Consider the following 15,534-nt stretch of genomic DNA (forward strand, 5'->3'; position numbering starts at 1 on the left):
TAGTGGCACCCCATCTCATCTGCGCCTCATTAGGTTTCGATCGTGCTCAATGAGATAAGGGGGCCAAAGGAATGTTTGTCAGCCTTGCCCACGTAAAATCGCTCTACATTTGCTGACATACTTTTGGGCGGAAGCTGAAAAAGCTGGCTTGAGTTAGCTGTCTTCAAGAAGCACTTAGTTTTCTGGGGGATAATCATTTGTCACTCTGTACAGATTCCACAAATAAACACGAATATTTTGTCACCTAGAGTGTTGTATCGATACAAGCTTTGGGAATCGAATGTTAATGAATCTACTTCTGACTCATTACATTCATTCTCAAATATGTAGTAATATACTACAAGGTGAGATACATTTAAATAATAAGTAAATGTGAAAGCTTGAGGAACATTTAATTTTTATAATAAAGGAATGACATATAGAACAAACAGACTAACGTCAAATGCAAAATAAATAATAAAAAAATAAAAAAAAATGTAAAATCGAAATCACAATTTAAACCGGTTGCAGAGGCTTGGGAACAATAATAGAAACAAGCACTAAATTTCCACTCAAAACAAAAACAGAGAACGCATTATGAGACGGAAACTTTGAGTCGTTTTCATTATTTCAGAGGGGATTTTGCTGCTTGAACTGCGCTATTGCTTTTGTTACAACCTCCAACTCCAGACAATTTCAGACGTTCAGCTGACATCGTTGACGGCGGTTGATAATCGTGCCTGACTCTAAAAAAAATTCATTTTCGAAAAGCAATTGCCGCACTTGAAGTATTCGTAAAAATGGTGTCCGCTCTGAAATGCAGTTTGGCCGTGGCCGTTATGATCAGTCTGGCTTGTTCGGGTGCGTTGGGTGTAAAAGTGTTGGCTGTGGAAAATTAGTATTTAATGGAGTTCAAGAAGATTTTTTAAGAATTTATTATTACTATTAATAAATATATATCGGGTATTATAAGTGTATTAGTCCCACGCTATTCGTACATCGTTTCCCAAAGATTTCTTCGGCTTCATTTTGTTTAGCCCTATTAAGCTTTATCTTTTTTTGCTTAACAATTCGCTCAAAGTTAGTTAGGCGCCTATCTCGATTTTAATCGATTCAAGGCGTTATATATATACACTTTTTAATCCAATAATGCCTCATTATGCCCCATAGCCTACGCCGTCAAGTGCTACCAGTGCGAGTCCCTCACGATGCCAAAGTGTGGCCTGAAGTTCGAGGCCGACGAGACTTTGCTGCTGGACTGTTCCCGGATCGGACCCCCCCGCTATCTGCAGAACTTCTTCCCCCTGCGGAACGCCACTGGCTGCATGAAGAAGACCCTTGAAAGCGGTGAGTTCACAGTGCCTAGGACTATCACAGGAAAATAACAGAATTTTAAGATTTTTTATGTCAGCAATACTGAGACTGAAACTCGTATTAAGCGATACAACCCAACCCCCTGAGATCATCGCAGAAAATCGGGTTGTGTTAGTCACTGATGTCATGCGTGATAATTTCGCTACCAGCTTTTCAGGCGCTACTTTTTTCCCTTTTAACGTGATAACTAGTCACGTTTATTTGCGTCTTATTTTCATGCAATTACATCAAATTGTGGGACTAATTCGAGATCGCGTAAAAAATAATAAAGGCAGCGACGAGATAGAACGCCTCAAGCTGCAAGCTTTTCGACTTTTAAATTTGCATTTCTGAATAGATTTATAGGCAGATCGCTTAACAAACTAACCCGTCAAAAATATTGTGATCGTTTTTCTACGCGTTTCAAGCCAAGCTCCGTACGCTCTATATTTAATGATGGGAATTAAATAAAAAGTTTGTAGGAACTATCGCATTTGAGACCACAGAGGAAAGTAGTAAAATAAGCACTCCCAGATTACTATAAGTATGTTTTATCTAGGTGTGAAGCAAACTTTTGGTCTTTGTTTTTTCATGACAATGAACTACGGTGTTCTTGACGCATACGACTTGAATAAATAGGCAATTAACAAGTACCCAAACTCAAATGTACAATGGGTTCATTCAGCCACCACGGCCAGAGAAAGTTGTTGGCCCAATGGCTCAATCCAAACAATCTGATCCCATTTTAGTGGCCGGACATCCGCAGATCGTGAGGAGCTGCTACTTCGGGGACATCAACGATATCCACGGTGGCTGCCAGTCGGATCCCTCCATGCCTTTCGTAAAACAGCTGGGCTGCGAAGTCTGCACCAAGGACGAGTGCAACGGATCCTCCTCCCTGACCCCCGTTGCCGGAGCCATCCTGCTCTTCTTCGGCGTCGCTCGTCTGCTGGCCTAGAACTTAACTAGCTTATAAATTACCTGTGGGTAGTATTTAACGATCTTGTTCTCTGTAAATTTCTTCAAGATTTATTTTAATAATAAATGCGGGACAAATGGTTGTCATAGCAACATACCAAAATATATCGCATCCTTTTGTTACTGGCCGGCTGTTGTATTGGATCATTTGATACAACTCATAAAAGCCTAGGCGAACGGCTACTTAAAACATCATATGAATGTGTCTAACATGAAAAAACAAAATGATGTACTCCAGAAAAACCATTTCGCTACAACAGCAATTCATTTAAATTGAATACTGCGCTTGAAAGGAACACATATTCGGTCACGTATTGGACTCATGATTACTATTCCCTTACCATGACAAATCAGCTTACTTTTTAGCTTCGCTCCCGCCCATCATCACCATCACCATCAGACATGAGTAATTCCTCAATAAGTGTATTTATTTAAAAAAATAGGAATTCTACTAGTCGCAGTTTGTACGGGGACTCGCCTTAAGTAGAGTCACATTGAAACTCAGAAGCCGTTCAATGACTCAGAGAGAAACAGAAGCTGGATCAAGTGATATGTCTGGAGTTGCAGTGTGAAACACCTGGGATCTAATTAGTGTGCACCCACATGATCAGACAAAATATGTTCAGTATGTTCGTTATTAGGGGTCACTCAATTTTGCCCCTTGTTAAGCGAGATGTGGGATTTATGCACGTCTGCCTTCTTAATTACATTTAATTGAGTTCTGTTTCATTTGCAAGCTAAGTTTCAGTAACTCTTCCACCATTCGGATTCGAGTTTACAAAGTGTTAAATGCAGTTCCGCAGAGGTCAAGGAACTCCAATTGAGAGATCCGAGATCACTTCTGCAGATAGAGGGGCTCTGCCAGCTGAGTCGCCCAAAGACTCTCCACCCCGCGTGCCACAATTAACTCAAACTCATTTGGCATCATTTCAGAAATTACTTAATTGCAGAAAATAGAAATTTGTGGGAAAGCCATTTAACTGTGTGTATGACCATGTTCGGGAAAGATTAGGAAACCAAATACATTACGCAAAATAAGCTTATAAACCAATTAACTGAAGACTTTTCAACAAGGCGTTGGCTGCGTATTGAAGGGACTAAGCTGATTTTAAGAAATGGGATTTTTAATTATAGAAGCAGACAAACCACTGATCTCTGAGCAGGTAAACATTTGCACATACGTATGTATGAATATAACAAGATAAAAGGGCGTGAGTTTCTCGATAAATAAGCCAAGTCCCCAGATAGGGGACAGCTCAGAATGTTGTTAATTGCTGAAATTAGCAAAACATAGAAAATTAGCAGAGTATTCAAATGTATTTGAAAATGCGCATTTTGCTGAAAAGGCCAACTGGTTTACTAGAAGTCAACGATTCCAGAGATGTAAGGAACCTCTTTGAAATGGAGAGACCATATGAACTTTTTTTAGGCGATTTCAGGAGCCCCGAATCTGAGTTCATCATAACAAACAAAAATAATTTACAAACACTGCTGACATCACCCTAAACAAGTTCGAAAAATTCTGATATTTACATATGTATGCATGCGTTCCGTTTCTATGTCAATTGATGAGAAAAAACATTGCGACAGCTTTTATTCAACAAGGGAGAACGGTATGGTCAAGGTCCTCGACTATCAGTTACCCGTTATTCCGACAAATAATAATATAAAAGAGAATTGTTTTAAGTGTGGGCGTTTAATTTTTTTGAAAGAAACTTACGCTGCTTCGGCGACTGTAAAACTGGCATTGTTGTACCCGTTACTCCTAGAGTAAAAGGGTATACTAAAATAGTAAAAGTAAAAGATTTAGTCATCCCACTCTAACGACCACAAACCGCCCAAAACTGGCACCCACACACTTTTGAAAACCTTTAAAGGGTATTTTCATTTTATTATTTTTTCCCCCAATTTATACTGATATTCCAGCAAATTTTGAAATTTATCGTTCGAACTTCCACTAGCTGAGTAAAGGGTATGTGATAGTAGGAAACTCTACTATAGCATTCTCCCTTATTATTCTTAAATTTTTAGATATTAGTTCCCTATAAATGCCCGAACAGACAGACATGACCAGATTGATTCGGCAGGTGATTATGAACAAGATCTTTTCAACGGATCTAGTATACTCTTTTGTTCTACGAGTAATGGGTATAAAAACAGAGAACACAGACACGCAACACAGATTGGCACTCACTCACGTTTACTTTGAGTGGAAGCTCGATTTCGAGTGAGTGGAATACTGAATGAAAAATTTGAAAGTAGACTGGACGCTTTGGACGCCAGAATGAGTCTTGCAAACGCTCGCCAACTGCCGTGCAGTCAAGGTTTGCTTTAAATATTTTTCCAAAAAATAGTTTCAGAGCTTTAAAATGGTGTCGAGTGCAAAATTGATCTTGGCTCTCACCGTCTTGGCCACCGTAGCCTGCACTGGTATGAACATTAAAGGAATTGCCAATTCAAAATAATCTCCATAGTGTGCAACTTCTAGGGTACGCCATTAAGTGCTATCAGTGCGATTCCTTGTCTCAATCCAAGTGCGGAAAGGACATAAAGTCAGATAGTAGTCTCGTGTTGGATTGCACCAAGATGGCTCCTCCTCGATTCCTCCAGAGCTTCTTCCCAGTTCGCAACGCCACCGGTTGCATGAAGCAGACCATCGACAGTAAGTAATCGGGTCGGGATCGCCCATAACTATGATCTCATCGTATCGGTTGCCCACGCGAATACATCCTCACTTAAGCAATTTAGGTTGATTAATTAACTGGCGCTAATGCTCACGATGAGCATAATTAAGTTTTCACTGGTACTTTAGAACGCAATTCGTTTCTAAAGCAAGAAAATAAAAACAAATTCCCAAAAATCAAAGATATATTAGCCTTTGACACATTATTAACGAATGCAAACAGAAAGAGATAATCCGAACGATTACCATCGAAATATATTTAGAACGGTTCAAAATCAGCGACTTGCTATAGCAAATTAATATATATTTTACATTGACTTTGGAAGGAACCACGCATGATGAATGGGACATGCTCTTAAATGTAAGGAGGGGGTTCAGATAAGGTAGACTGTACTCACTATCAATGGAATATTGCTCTTATAATATATGTAGTTCCCGATTTATTATACTATACGTTTGTTCACATTCAATGCCACGGAGATTAGTCGCTGTCCCACAGCAATATGTGCCCTTCATTAAAAATGCACCATGAACAATGGACATTAACACAGCAGTACCTTTTTGCATGATTTGTTCACAATTTGCTTGATTGCCCAGCCATTTCCAAGCATAAATACTCCACAGGGCTTTATGGTTTTGTAAATAATTGGACCCAGTTCCCTTTTGCTACTGGAAACTTGGGATTATTTGTGATCGGCGACTGCAACATTGCCTAAGTCATTTGTTTGCTATTAAATACACCGTCAGCTTTAATTAAACGGCAGACAATTGGCTTCACCTTCACACTCAGCTCACAAGTTAGTCACATTTATACTAGAATCAATAGGGAATTATATAGCGAGCTGCATATACAATGACAGTAACTATAAATTAATAATGTTTATGTGTAATACTAGTTAATATTTATTTTTAATAGGTATAAATTGTAATTTTTAAGTTAAAAATTAGTTGTCCGATTGTAAAAACCTTCAGAGACAGACCAAAAAAATAATATTTATTCAAAGGGTGTGTTTGAAGTACGAATAAACCTTATAGCTTGAAAAATCTGTATACGAATAGAATCCAATAGCATAGAGAGTCTGAAAATGAGGGCCTCGGAATAGTCATCGAACACATCAGTATGCACAGCACACTTTAATGTCGTAATTTCTGATGGTAAATAACTGCCGACAGTCGCACTAATTATTTTGCTCTGTTACACCTATTTTGAAATTATTTTTTACCAATCATTTGCAGTTCCGGGAAACCCCCAGATCGTGAGGTCCTGCTACTTCGGCAACATCGACGACACAAAGGTTGGATGCCAGACGGATCCCAGCCTGACGATTAACAAGTTGCTGAGCTGCGAGGTTTGCACCAAGGACGAGTGCAACGGATCCTCCTCCCTGGCCCCCATCGCCGGAGTAATCCTGCTCTTCCTTGGCTTGGCCCGTCTGCTGGCCTGAGCTAGGAAGGAGCATGTTTTAGTACCGCAGTGCTATCCCAACTATATCGAGTTCGCTTATGGGAAGCCTTAAGGGCCTGCTTTAGTCACCTTTGAATCTCTTGTAATTGTTACACCCTTTTAAACTGTTTTTGCCCACATTAAACGTCACTTTATTTATTTGAAAATATTGTATGGTTATTGGAAGATTAATTGCTAGTTTTAGCTGATAGGTTTCCAGTTGGGGAAGCACAAAATCCATGCGTGCCTGGGCACACTTCAGAAATTGGCCCCATTCAATCCACGTCTCTTCTGAAGGGCTCTCTATATGCTTTTGGAAATGGCTATGGCTCGGCTGACGATTATAGAACATTTCCGTCTGTTCTGAAAAGCTGAAAAGTTCTCTCTGTGATTTTACTCGCATCGACCATACACACGCATTTTCCCTCGCCTATAAATTCTGCGTCAAGTCTGCACTCAGTTGAGGAAAACACTAAATGTTCATTAAGTTTAGACAAATTAAAACGTTGAGCGATGACGCCAGGCAAAATGGCCATAAAGTGTTTTCACCACAGAAAAAAGAGAGCGTTAAACAAAAAGAGAAAAACGGCAAGGAGTTGAATTTGGAAATTTCTTTTGGCATTCTTTTAGTTCGATTTCGTGTGCGGACGTCGACTGACTGACGGCTCCAAGAATTTAGCCGGGAACTCGGGAAAAATCAAGGAAAATCAAATCTAGGCGAAATTGCCAACGCGTGTTTACATTTTACTTTCCTGCAGGCTAAGACCAATAAATATAAAAAAGTCTTCTATATAGTTGAAAATATTGAAAATGTATTCTCGTATTATGTTGTAGTCAGCGGATGTATGTTTTGTATCTTCAAACCTCGTGCGGATCGCGTCAACTGCGCTGAGCAGAGCTATAAATAATCCCGCCACTTGAAATTGTTTCCATAAAACCATAAAAATCAAATAAAACCAATTCCAATCACCAACGAGAAAGGTTGCAAACCGATTTGCTCCCCATCAACTATGCCGCATTATTTACTTTTCTTTGGCGCGCTCATCTCGCTGCTGGCCTCAGGTTTGTTGTTGTTCTGTTTGGATTTGGTCTTTTCAAATTTTTACTTTGCGTTTGTGATCTCATTTCTGCCATAAATAAGACGCATCTCTGCTCTTCCCATCTCCCAATGCCACTAGCTTACGCCATCAAGTGCTACGCCTGCGAATCCGTATACGAGGCTAGTTGCGGCGACGACTTCGAAGTCGAGAACCATTTCAAATACGACTGCGCCTTTATTGCTCCGCCGCGATTTCTGGAGAATGATCTTCTCAATGTGAATGCCACGGCCTGTTTGAAACGGGTGTTCAAGGGTGAGTTTATTCGAACCAATTTACCAAAAATACAACGTACTTAATAAAATATTTAATACATATTCATAACAATTTTGCATAAAAAGAAACTATTTTAAAAGAAAAATTAAAAAAAGAATTAAACATTTAAAGGTGGAGATAACGGAATCCACTCAAGTTTTTGTACCCACCAAGCATACTTTAAGGTAATTGCCCATTTATTCAACGTCATTTAATATCCAGTTTAAGAAACCAGAGGATAAAGAACGGTGTTCCTGAAGTGTAAATGTCTATTTAATCATTAAACATTCGAAACGTTTTCCGTCTGAGATTTGTATTTACCTTTCAGATAATAATTTCCTAAATGATTTCTGACGCAATCAAAACAAATAAAATTAATTATGTGAAAAATTCATACATTATATACATGCATATACAGAAAGCTGTGACCTTATTTCAGAAAAATGTTGTAGACTTTCCAACAATATCGATATTTTGGACTATACGTAGACATTTCGTATAAGCCTATTAAAGACGGACAATAAAACATGTTTATTTACGAAAATTCAGCCCGAAAGTAGACTAACTCAATGTTTTGCTTCTGCAGAAAATGGCATACGTAAAATCGTCAGAGGCTGCTACTTTGGCGAGGTAAATGCCACCGATGTGTGGTGCAAAATGGACCCCACCCTGACGGCGGTGCAGAATTCAAGTTGTCATGTGTGCGACAGCGAGAACTACTGCAATGGATCGAACGGAGGTCCAGTGGATAAATGGAAAATCTTCGCCAGTCTGGTCTTGTTTTTCTTGGCACCTCAACTGCTCTGAAGCGGCAGAAGACTAAGTGCAAATGTGGAGCTTGAAGTGAATATTAAAAGGCACAGTAGCTTAAGTAAACCTAGTTCAATTTAGAAGTAAACCCAATTCCCAGAATTAGTAGAGCCCATCAATTAGTAGAGCCCACATTAGTAAAGCACTCCATCCACAAAACCATTTAGTCAAATCTGCCCCACCGTATTAATGGCTAATCAACGGCGAACATGGCGTATGAGCAACATCAGCACACATGAGCCGAAAAGCTGGCAAACAATTTTCGACCGATCCAAATACAAACTAATAAAAACTAATTTTACACAGAATGCCAAATTGTTTATTTGTTCAAATGCCACTAATGAACCTTGCCTGAAATATTTGTATTGGCGAGGAAAGGGCATGCCAGGGCAGGGCAGGGCAGGGCAGGGCACTATGTCAACACGCGTAGGCCAGGGAAATGCCAACGATGGAGAAGTGAAAATCTGTTATGAAAATCAAATTCACATTCTGAATGCGATTGTTCGCACGTTCAGTTCAGTTTCTGTTTAGTTCAGTCGCGTGTGTGCAACGCTTCGAGTCGGTGGTCGTTGGTCGTTGGTCGGCGGTTTCTGGCTATATAGCGCATCTATCATGTGATTAAAATCGGTCCGGCATCCGAGAAGACAACATCTGTATTCGCGCACGTATCGGCATCGCATAGTTATAGCTATAGCTATACTGACTCACCGCGACCGCCGACAAAACAGTGGAATCAACTGTTTTCGGGGCGGTACGATGGCGATGATGGCAGCGCTTTCCTCCCTCTTTCTGCTCGTCACGCTGGCAAGCTCAGGTGAGTTTCGCGCCCGCCAGTCATCACTCATGCAGGAAGCACCAAAATTTTGGTTCATACCTTGAAATATCTCAGAAGCAGACGGGATATGCCAACACGATTTATTTGGACTTTTTTGCGGGAAACTGTTCTGTAACGAAAATCATATAAAGAGCTTTATCTGTTAGTCATTGGTTACATACAAAGTATAAAAGGTGCTAGAATTATAGTGCAAATCTGAACTAACAGACATCTGAAGGGGAATGGAAGTTCCAGTTTTAATCCTTAAAGTTGCGGAACATCAGGAATTTGTGTATCCAATTGTTTACTTTCTTTATGATAAAGAGTCTCATCAAAAGTCTCATCAATTGTTTTTTTTTCTGTATGCTGCCGTGGACACACATATCTACGCATGTCGTCATCAGCCCGTGCTATTACCTGCTACGAATGTGATTCCGTCAATAATCCAGGGTGTGGGGAGCGGTTTGCGGGCGATGACATATCCACGACGGATTGCGATGTGGTGGCGAACATGCGATCCCTGGGAGCGGAGGCCACTTGCCTTACCAAGTACCACGAGGGAAGTGAGTATATACTTTTGGGAAAATGTGTCAAGACAATCAAACACAAAATGACGCATTTGTCGCAGTGCCAGGAGACACGCGCTTCGTGAGGCGTTCCTGCTACTTTGGCGATGCCTCACCGATAGGCATAAGTTGCGACGATGGACCAGATCCTGTGGTGCCCTTTATGAATTTCCTGGGTTGCACACTCTGCAATACGGATTTGTGCAACACAGCCGCTACATTATCCACTCTACCCCTGGTCAGCGCCCTTTCGCTACTCGGACTGCTTATCTTACTTGCGAACGTATAAAATGAGAGTCGCGTGAAACGGCGGTGGTATTTCAATGTTTCCTATTAAGCATAATATACTAAAGTATTGTATAAAAGATTGTTGTTTTTCTGTCCAACCAACTAACAGGACTACATATACTCTTCAAAGGGCACTGAACAAGAGGAAACCGAACTTTAAACCAATAGTCTTACCTTCCTAGGGCAGATGTCTTATGTTATCAATGTCCTACTGAACATTTTAAAAATTTAGCTTCAAGCCCAAGACCCATAGAATCAAACAGCTAATATTTTTGTAATTATTATTTTATTTGATTTTCTTTCCATTGTTTTTATACATCCACTAAAATGATTTAACATATATATATATTTATATAATATAATTATACTTGTTTGATTTAATATAATTTATTGAATAAAATTTACTCGTCTCCTACTCTATTCGCGTGTGTATGTAAGTATGTGTATGTGTGGATTGCAATTAGGATCATTAATTACAAAATATTCATAATATAAATAAAAAATAACACTTCCAAACCGATACGCACAATTTGGGTTTCAATTTCTAGTCAATTGATTTCTGTATGTAGGTAAACAGATAACATCTTGGTTTATTATCTTAATGGGTTTAGCTGCGGATTATATTCATAACACTTCTGGGCTATACATAAATAACATTCAAATATAATCATATGGATATTTATCAAGATATTGTACATAAACTACACATTGAGAACAATTTAGATAGAAAACAATTTATGTACAAAAGATTGTGTTTGCGTTTATGCCTCACCAAATACTGTCCATGCTGGCGGTGTCCCTTCGAATACAACTGCCGCGTCCATGCTGTGGCATCCACGTCAATCTCTCCGCGACTTAAACTCTATCAACAATTCATATCTTCAGCGTGTAAGCATTAGTCAACCAAATATAGTAAAATTTATTGTTTCAACACGATTCACACTCAGAAACAAATAACAAACAGATTTGCAATGTATGGATCAACTTGTTTTGTAGTTGGGTATATAATATAGTTCGTTTATATAATGCTGCGTACACATATACATTGAATCATAGTAACAACAACACACAGAGTTTATTTAAAACCTGAAACTATTCGTATTTTAGATGCCTTTCCACTGCTGCGCCTTTCAGTACTCTCACTGATTGCAGTTGACCTGGGTTATAATGGGTTGGCAAAATAATTTGTAGGGTATGGGATTTGGGTTCGGGAATTGTGGAGTGCCAGCTCCTCAATGAAATAGTTGTGGATCACATTCTGCAATCTGTGATCATTTCTGTCCCTTCCCCTCAATTCGTTGTAGTTCTTTCGTTAAAATGTAACAATTCATTTGAGTAGTGCAACGATCAATAAGCCATCGGAATTTGCAGCCACTCAAAGGCAAATGAGTGTTCAGTTAGAGGGAAATGGGAGGAGACACACCATGTTATTTTTGTAAAACATAAAAATTGACTAGAAAAATGTGCAAAATTTTTGTGTGCGTGCAGTTTTTAGGTGGAGGTGAGCAAAGAATTTCGTTGGTATGCAAAATGGAATGGACTCTTAAAATAATTATTGATTGTTCTCCGTTTTTGTGTATGCCTACTTATGAAGCCTTCAACATTTAATACATTTATTTTTTTCCTTTCGTTTTGAGATCAATTGCACATGGGTGGAAGCTCTCCACTGCCTAATCTTTCCTTCTACATATTTTGAACTTTGAACCGACCACAAATTCCGCTGCTTAAGGACATTAGACTTATATTTATTACTTGGGGATAAATAGTTGTAGTATATATCTGTAATATCTGACTATATCATTGGCGTCAGCTGCAGCACTAAACGAAAAAGGTTTGGTTTTACTTTATCTCTATATTTTGCGACCAAATGGGACAACTTTCAGAAACATTTAGTTGTTTTCAATGCAATTTACAAGTTACACTTTCTATACACGTAGCAATAATAATATTAATAACATTAATAACGAATTCAGTCAAGTCAGTAAATTTGGTTTACAGAAAGAAAACTAAGTATTTATAAATTAAATGAAATAATAACGCTAACAAACAAAAATGATGTTGCAGCCCCAGTTTTCCGGTGTTGAATTCTGCTTTCAATTTTTAAGGAATATTTTTTTCTTTGCTCCGGGTACATGGCTATAGAAATACGCTTTACATATAAATATACACATTATAATAATTCATTTTATATATACTTGTATAGATATCATGTATATATGTAAAGGGGTTATAACAACTAGGGTATTGTAATTTCAAAGCTTTTCGTTTTGAAATATGAACTCACAGAGTATTTCCATTATATAATATATAATTTGTTTTTGTTTTGCATTTTTCACTAACATTTAACATTAACACGACGACGGCGGCATTTACTGCTGCTTGGCCACCTTCGATACATTATTGTAAATAAGCTTTTAGAAATGTTTACACATTTTCTCATCTTGGTACCATCAGCGTACGCCAATAATGGGTGGAAACGAAAGCAATATAGGAGTTTGAGTTGGTTAGGGAAACGCGGGGGAACGTCGAGCAGTTTTACTGAGCACTTGATCATCGGCGGGCAATATCGGTCAGACTAAGAATGTTTTTAGATGCCCACGAAGCCGTAGACTTCAAGCACCCGGATCTCGAAGTCGCCCGATGGACACAGCGGCGGATTGTTGAAGGTCTTGCAGCTGTCCGTCTTGCCGAAACGTATGTTCTCGTCCATCCAGATGGCCTGCCCCTCGCTGTAATAGAGAATGAAGACTGAATTATAAGATCGGATACAGCCAGCAGCATGAATCATACCCGCCACCAATAGTAATCATCTTGGAGTCGGCCGCCATAAACAGCTCGGAACTGTGTCCCAAGTCCTTGTCGCCCTCAATGCCGACCCATGGGTACTTGGCCCTTTCTGGATATAGGGAGAACAAAAAGGTCTCGCCGGTACCGAAGTAGGCCTGTCGCTGGCCCTTGTCATCTTTTACATTTCTTTCAAACCAGCGCGAGGAGCAGTAGGCACCAAATACCTAAGAGCAACATTTGATTTACAACAAACCATTCAAATATTACATATTAAGTTTTCACATAAAAAAAACCTTAGTATTTGGCATTAATAGCTCCTTGAAACTCACCTCATTATTGCACGTTTTAATCATGAGCAGCGTGGGCTCATGCTGCTCCACCCGAACGTAGAACGTGGTCAGCGAGCAGCCGTGCTCCTCCGTGGTGTAGAGCAGCACCGGTTGGTACATTGTTATCCGCACGGGCAGCCAGGACCACAGCGTGAACAGCTATGGGAGAACGAATGGCATATTTGTTAGGAACTCATCCAAGCACGATTGAAGGCTGCAACTTGGCTACAACTACGAGTAACGTATTGAAAGGGGTAGCAATTAGCCAATGACAGAACAAAATACGTTGGCGTGGGTAAATTAGAGTGAAAGAACATGAACTAAAAGGCAAAAAGTTCAACGAAAAGACAACTAAAAGCCGGGGTTACGTAATAAAAGGCAACAACTGTCGATGAGGCCTAAAAACTACAGAGAATATACTGTTCAGTTCAATTCCAACTGTAAGCAGCGGCAGCGGCGCGGCAGCAGCGCATCTTAAACTGTGGCTCAGCGGCTCTCAAACTGTAAGCTTATGAATTTAATTTAATACTATTTACTGTGCGACTCGCACATCCAATTCTCAGATGAAATGCAGACCACTAACAATTAATAACAGCAGGACAATGACACTATTACATAGACAGGGACTTTTAAAATATTTTCTAAGACGACACGGAATAAAAACTTTTTCGGAATTTTGCATAGGTGTTCAAAGGAATAATTGCATTCAATTTAATGGGATTACGGTATGGATTGTAATGACAATGGAAACGGGGAAAACAGGTTGGAGGGTTTTCAATATGCAATGCAATGCTTACAAATTGTCTATCCGTCCAGGTTTTTATGAAATTCTTTGTGCCCGGCAAACCAAAATGCTATGAAAAGATATAGATGGATATATAGCAAAAAATTATATGAAATGTGGCGGATGAGATCTTGGGGGGACACATGAAATCGACTTATAGATGTGCTAGCTGACTCCCCTATGCCCTTTATATGCCTAACATATGCCTTCTGGTAAGAATTGGGTTGACGTAATTAAAACTCAGAGATCATCGTTAATAGTAAACGAATTGCCAACTACACGGAAATCTAAAAAATGATGGCAAAATCATATAAAAATGTAAACGAAACTTTTAGAATGAAATAAATCAACTTGTTTCAAATCGATTGAAAACGAATTCTGGCACTACATGCAGGTTATGTGGCTTGAACGGAATGTGGGTAAAAACGTGAGCCAAAAGCTTCAAAATATATTGGCGGTATACATATTATACGAATATAGTGTGTTTTGTGGGTATCTCGGTGGGAATTATTGGCTTTTTATTGTAGTGGAGTGGACTTTGACTTTCACTTACATCTTCGTTCTTACAAGCTTGACTTTTCAGATTGTGTATGGGATAAACGCCCATCGCGATGGCTCTATGACCGGGCGATTTTTCACCCTACAGTTTATACAAAATCGTGATGGATGAAATATTTAACAGAATGCACCCAAATGCAGCCAATGAACCCGTGGAAATGTATTTCACCGAATTCAAAAGTATGTATACATTGATCAAGCGTACGCAAATTTATATTGTATTTCGCAATTATTATTTTTGTAGTATCGTTAATATTCATTCATTCGTTGCCAAGGCAGCAAAAAAAAGTACAAGAAAAATAGAAACAACGATTTATATATTGATTTCATATATGGAGCAAATTCACATAAGGATTATTGTTTGTTTATGTATTTCTGTATGTGAGTATAGGCATTGCAATATATTATTTTTATTACAACAAAAAGCAACGAAATCGAATAAAAAGCTATACGGTGTGGTTAATATAAATGTGGTTATTCTTGAGGCTGTGCTTTTGCTTTGAATGATAAGTAACGAAACAGAAGCGGCGAGAAGTTATTTCATTCCGCGAAATAATAAAGTACGAAAATCAAACACAACACAAAAGTCAAGTGGAAGTAGAACGGACACAAAAATCGAGTCGAATCTGTTTGGGGAGATTTCGAGAATTAACTGGACAAAGTATCAGAACTTGATACAGTTGGTTTCGAATTAATCATTTTCGTATGTACACATATTTGTCTTAAATTATTTTTAAAAACTTGTCTATTTTCATGCTTTGAAACTCGATTCGAGTAAATTATTAAAATAAAAGTCAGATTTAACTCAT

The 15,534-nt window shown here is 38.9% G+C and overlaps 5 protein-coding genes across 16 annotated transcripts in view; 4 read left to right on the plus strand and 1 right to left on the minus strand.

Moving 5' to 3' along the window:
• Window positions 1–668: 668 nt before the first annotated feature.
• LOC120457817 lies at window positions 669–2,415 on the plus strand. The gene is made up of 3 exons (XM_044006759.1): window positions 669–840; window positions 1,150–1,326; window positions 2,082–2,415. The coding sequence occupies exons 1-3, from the start codon at window positions 780–782 to the stop codon at window positions 2,288–2,290; spliced, it is 447 nt and encodes a 148-aa protein (XP_043862694.1). The 5' UTR covers window positions 669–779; the 3' UTR covers window positions 2,291–2,415.
• A 2,168-nt stretch (window positions 2,416–4,583) lies between these two features.
• LOC120457803 lies at window positions 4,584–6,604 on the plus strand. The gene is made up of 3 exons (XM_039645300.2): window positions 4,584–4,740; window positions 4,799–4,972; window positions 6,230–6,604. The coding sequence occupies exons 1-3, from the start codon at window positions 4,680–4,682 to the stop codon at window positions 6,436–6,438; spliced, it is 444 nt and encodes a 147-aa protein (XP_039501234.1). The 5' UTR covers window positions 4,584–4,679; the 3' UTR covers window positions 6,439–6,604.
• A 314-nt stretch (window positions 6,605–6,918) lies between these two features.
• Window positions 6,919–8,907, plus strand: LOC120457802. The gene is made up of 3 exons (XM_039645299.2): window positions 6,919–7,499; window positions 7,616–7,789; window positions 8,376–8,907. Exons 1-3 carry the CDS (start codon window positions 7,448–7,450, stop codon window positions 8,594–8,596), a joined length of 447 nt encoding a protein of 148 aa, XP_039501233.1. The 5' UTR covers window positions 6,919–7,447; the 3' UTR covers window positions 8,597–8,907.
• Window positions 8,908–9,132: 225 nt separating this feature from the next.
• On the plus strand, window positions 9,133–10,355 carry LOC120457691. Its single transcript, XM_039645187.2, has 3 exons — window positions 9,133–9,413; window positions 9,818–9,976; window positions 10,042–10,355. Exons 1-3 carry the CDS (start codon window positions 9,356–9,358, stop codon window positions 10,266–10,268), a joined length of 444 nt encoding a protein of 147 aa, XP_039501121.2. The 5' UTR covers window positions 9,133–9,355; the 3' UTR covers window positions 10,269–10,355.
• A 2,291-nt stretch (window positions 10,356–12,646) lies between these two features.
• LOC120457689 (GTPase-activating protein skywalker) overlaps window positions 12,647–15,534 on the minus strand; it is a 41,302-nt gene continuing 38,414 nt past the window's right edge. For 6 of the 12 annotated variants that reach the window (XM_044006836.1, XM_044006835.1, XM_044006834.1 and 3 more), the window contains 4 exons: window positions 14,721–14,807; window positions 13,384–13,542; window positions 13,058–13,278; window positions 12,647–12,996 (listed from right to left, as the gene is read on the minus strand). In XM_044006836.1, coding sequence (XP_043862771.1) covers window positions 12,855–12,996; window positions 13,058–13,278; window positions 13,384–13,542; window positions 14,721–14,807 — 609 coding nt within the window. In that variant the 3' untranslated portion in view covers window positions 12,647–12,854. Of the gene's footprint in view, window positions 12,997–13,057; window positions 13,279–13,383; window positions 13,543–14,180; window positions 14,238–14,720; window positions 14,808–15,534 lie in introns of all 12 variants that reach the window. The other 6 variants (XM_044006838.1, XM_039645184.2, XM_039645183.2 and 3 more) reach the window with 2 other exon arrangements.

This window comes from Drosophila santomea, unplaced genomic scaffold (assembly GCF_016746245.2).
Source record: "Drosophila santomea strain STO CAGO 1482 unplaced genomic scaffold, Prin_Dsan_1.1 Segkk79_quiver_pilon_misjoin1_scaf, whole genome shotgun sequence".
Taxonomy (NCBI): Eukaryota; Metazoa; Arthropoda; class Insecta; order Diptera; family Drosophilidae; genus Drosophila; species Drosophila santomea.

What these genes read in the sequence shown, in the direction of transcription:
- LOC120457803 (XM_039645300.2), top strand. Translation starts at nt 4,680, where the DNA reads ATGGTGTCGAGTGCAAAATTGATCTTGGCTCTCACCGTCTTGGCCACC. An exon ending in GGCCACCGTAGCCTGCACTG is followed by an intron (nt 4,741 to 4,798) that starts GTATGAACATTA and finishes TGCAACTTCTAG; the next exon opens with GGTACGCCATTAAGTGCTAT. An exon ending in CATGAAGCAGACCATCGACA is followed by an intron (nt 4,973 to 6,229) that starts GTAAGTAATCGG and finishes AATCATTTGCAG; the next exon opens with TTCCGGGAAACCCCCAGATC.
- LOC120457802 (XM_039645299.2), top strand. Translation starts at nt 7,448, where the DNA reads ATGCCGCATTATTTACTTTTCTTTGGCGCGCTCATCTCGCTGCTGGCC. An exon ending in CATCTCGCTGCTGGCCTCAG is followed by an intron (nt 7,500 to 7,615) that starts GTTTGTTGTTGT and finishes CAATGCCACTAG; the next exon opens with CTTACGCCATCAAGTGCTAC. An exon ending in TTTGAAACGGGTGTTCAAGG is followed by an intron (nt 7,790 to 8,375) that starts GTGAGTTTATTC and finishes TTGCTTCTGCAG; the next exon opens with AAAATGGCATACGTAAAATC.
- LOC120457691 (XM_039645187.2), top strand. Translation starts at nt 9,356, where the DNA reads ATGGCGATGATGGCAGCGCTTTCCTCCCTCTTTCTGCTCGTCACGCTG. An exon ending in CGTCACGCTGGCAAGCTCAG is followed by an intron (nt 9,414 to 9,817) that starts GTGAGTTTCGCG and finishes TGTCGTCATCAG; the next exon opens with CCCGTGCTATTACCTGCTAC. An exon ending in TACCAAGTACCACGAGGGAA is followed by an intron (nt 9,977 to 10,041) that starts GTGAGTATATAC and finishes CATTTGTCGCAG; the next exon opens with TGCCAGGAGACACGCGCTTC.
- LOC120457817 (XM_044006759.1), top strand. Translation starts at nt 780, where the DNA reads ATGGTGTCCGCTCTGAAATGCAGTTTGGCCGTGGCCGTTATGATCAGT. An exon ending in GATCAGTCTGGCTTGTTCGG is followed by an intron (nt 841 to 1,149) that starts GTGCGTTGGGTG and finishes TATGCCCCATAG; the next exon opens with CCTACGCCGTCAAGTGCTAC. An exon ending in GAAGAAGACCCTTGAAAGCG is followed by an intron (nt 1,327 to 2,081) that starts GTGAGTTCACAG and finishes ATCCCATTTTAG; the next exon opens with TGGCCGGACATCCGCAGATC.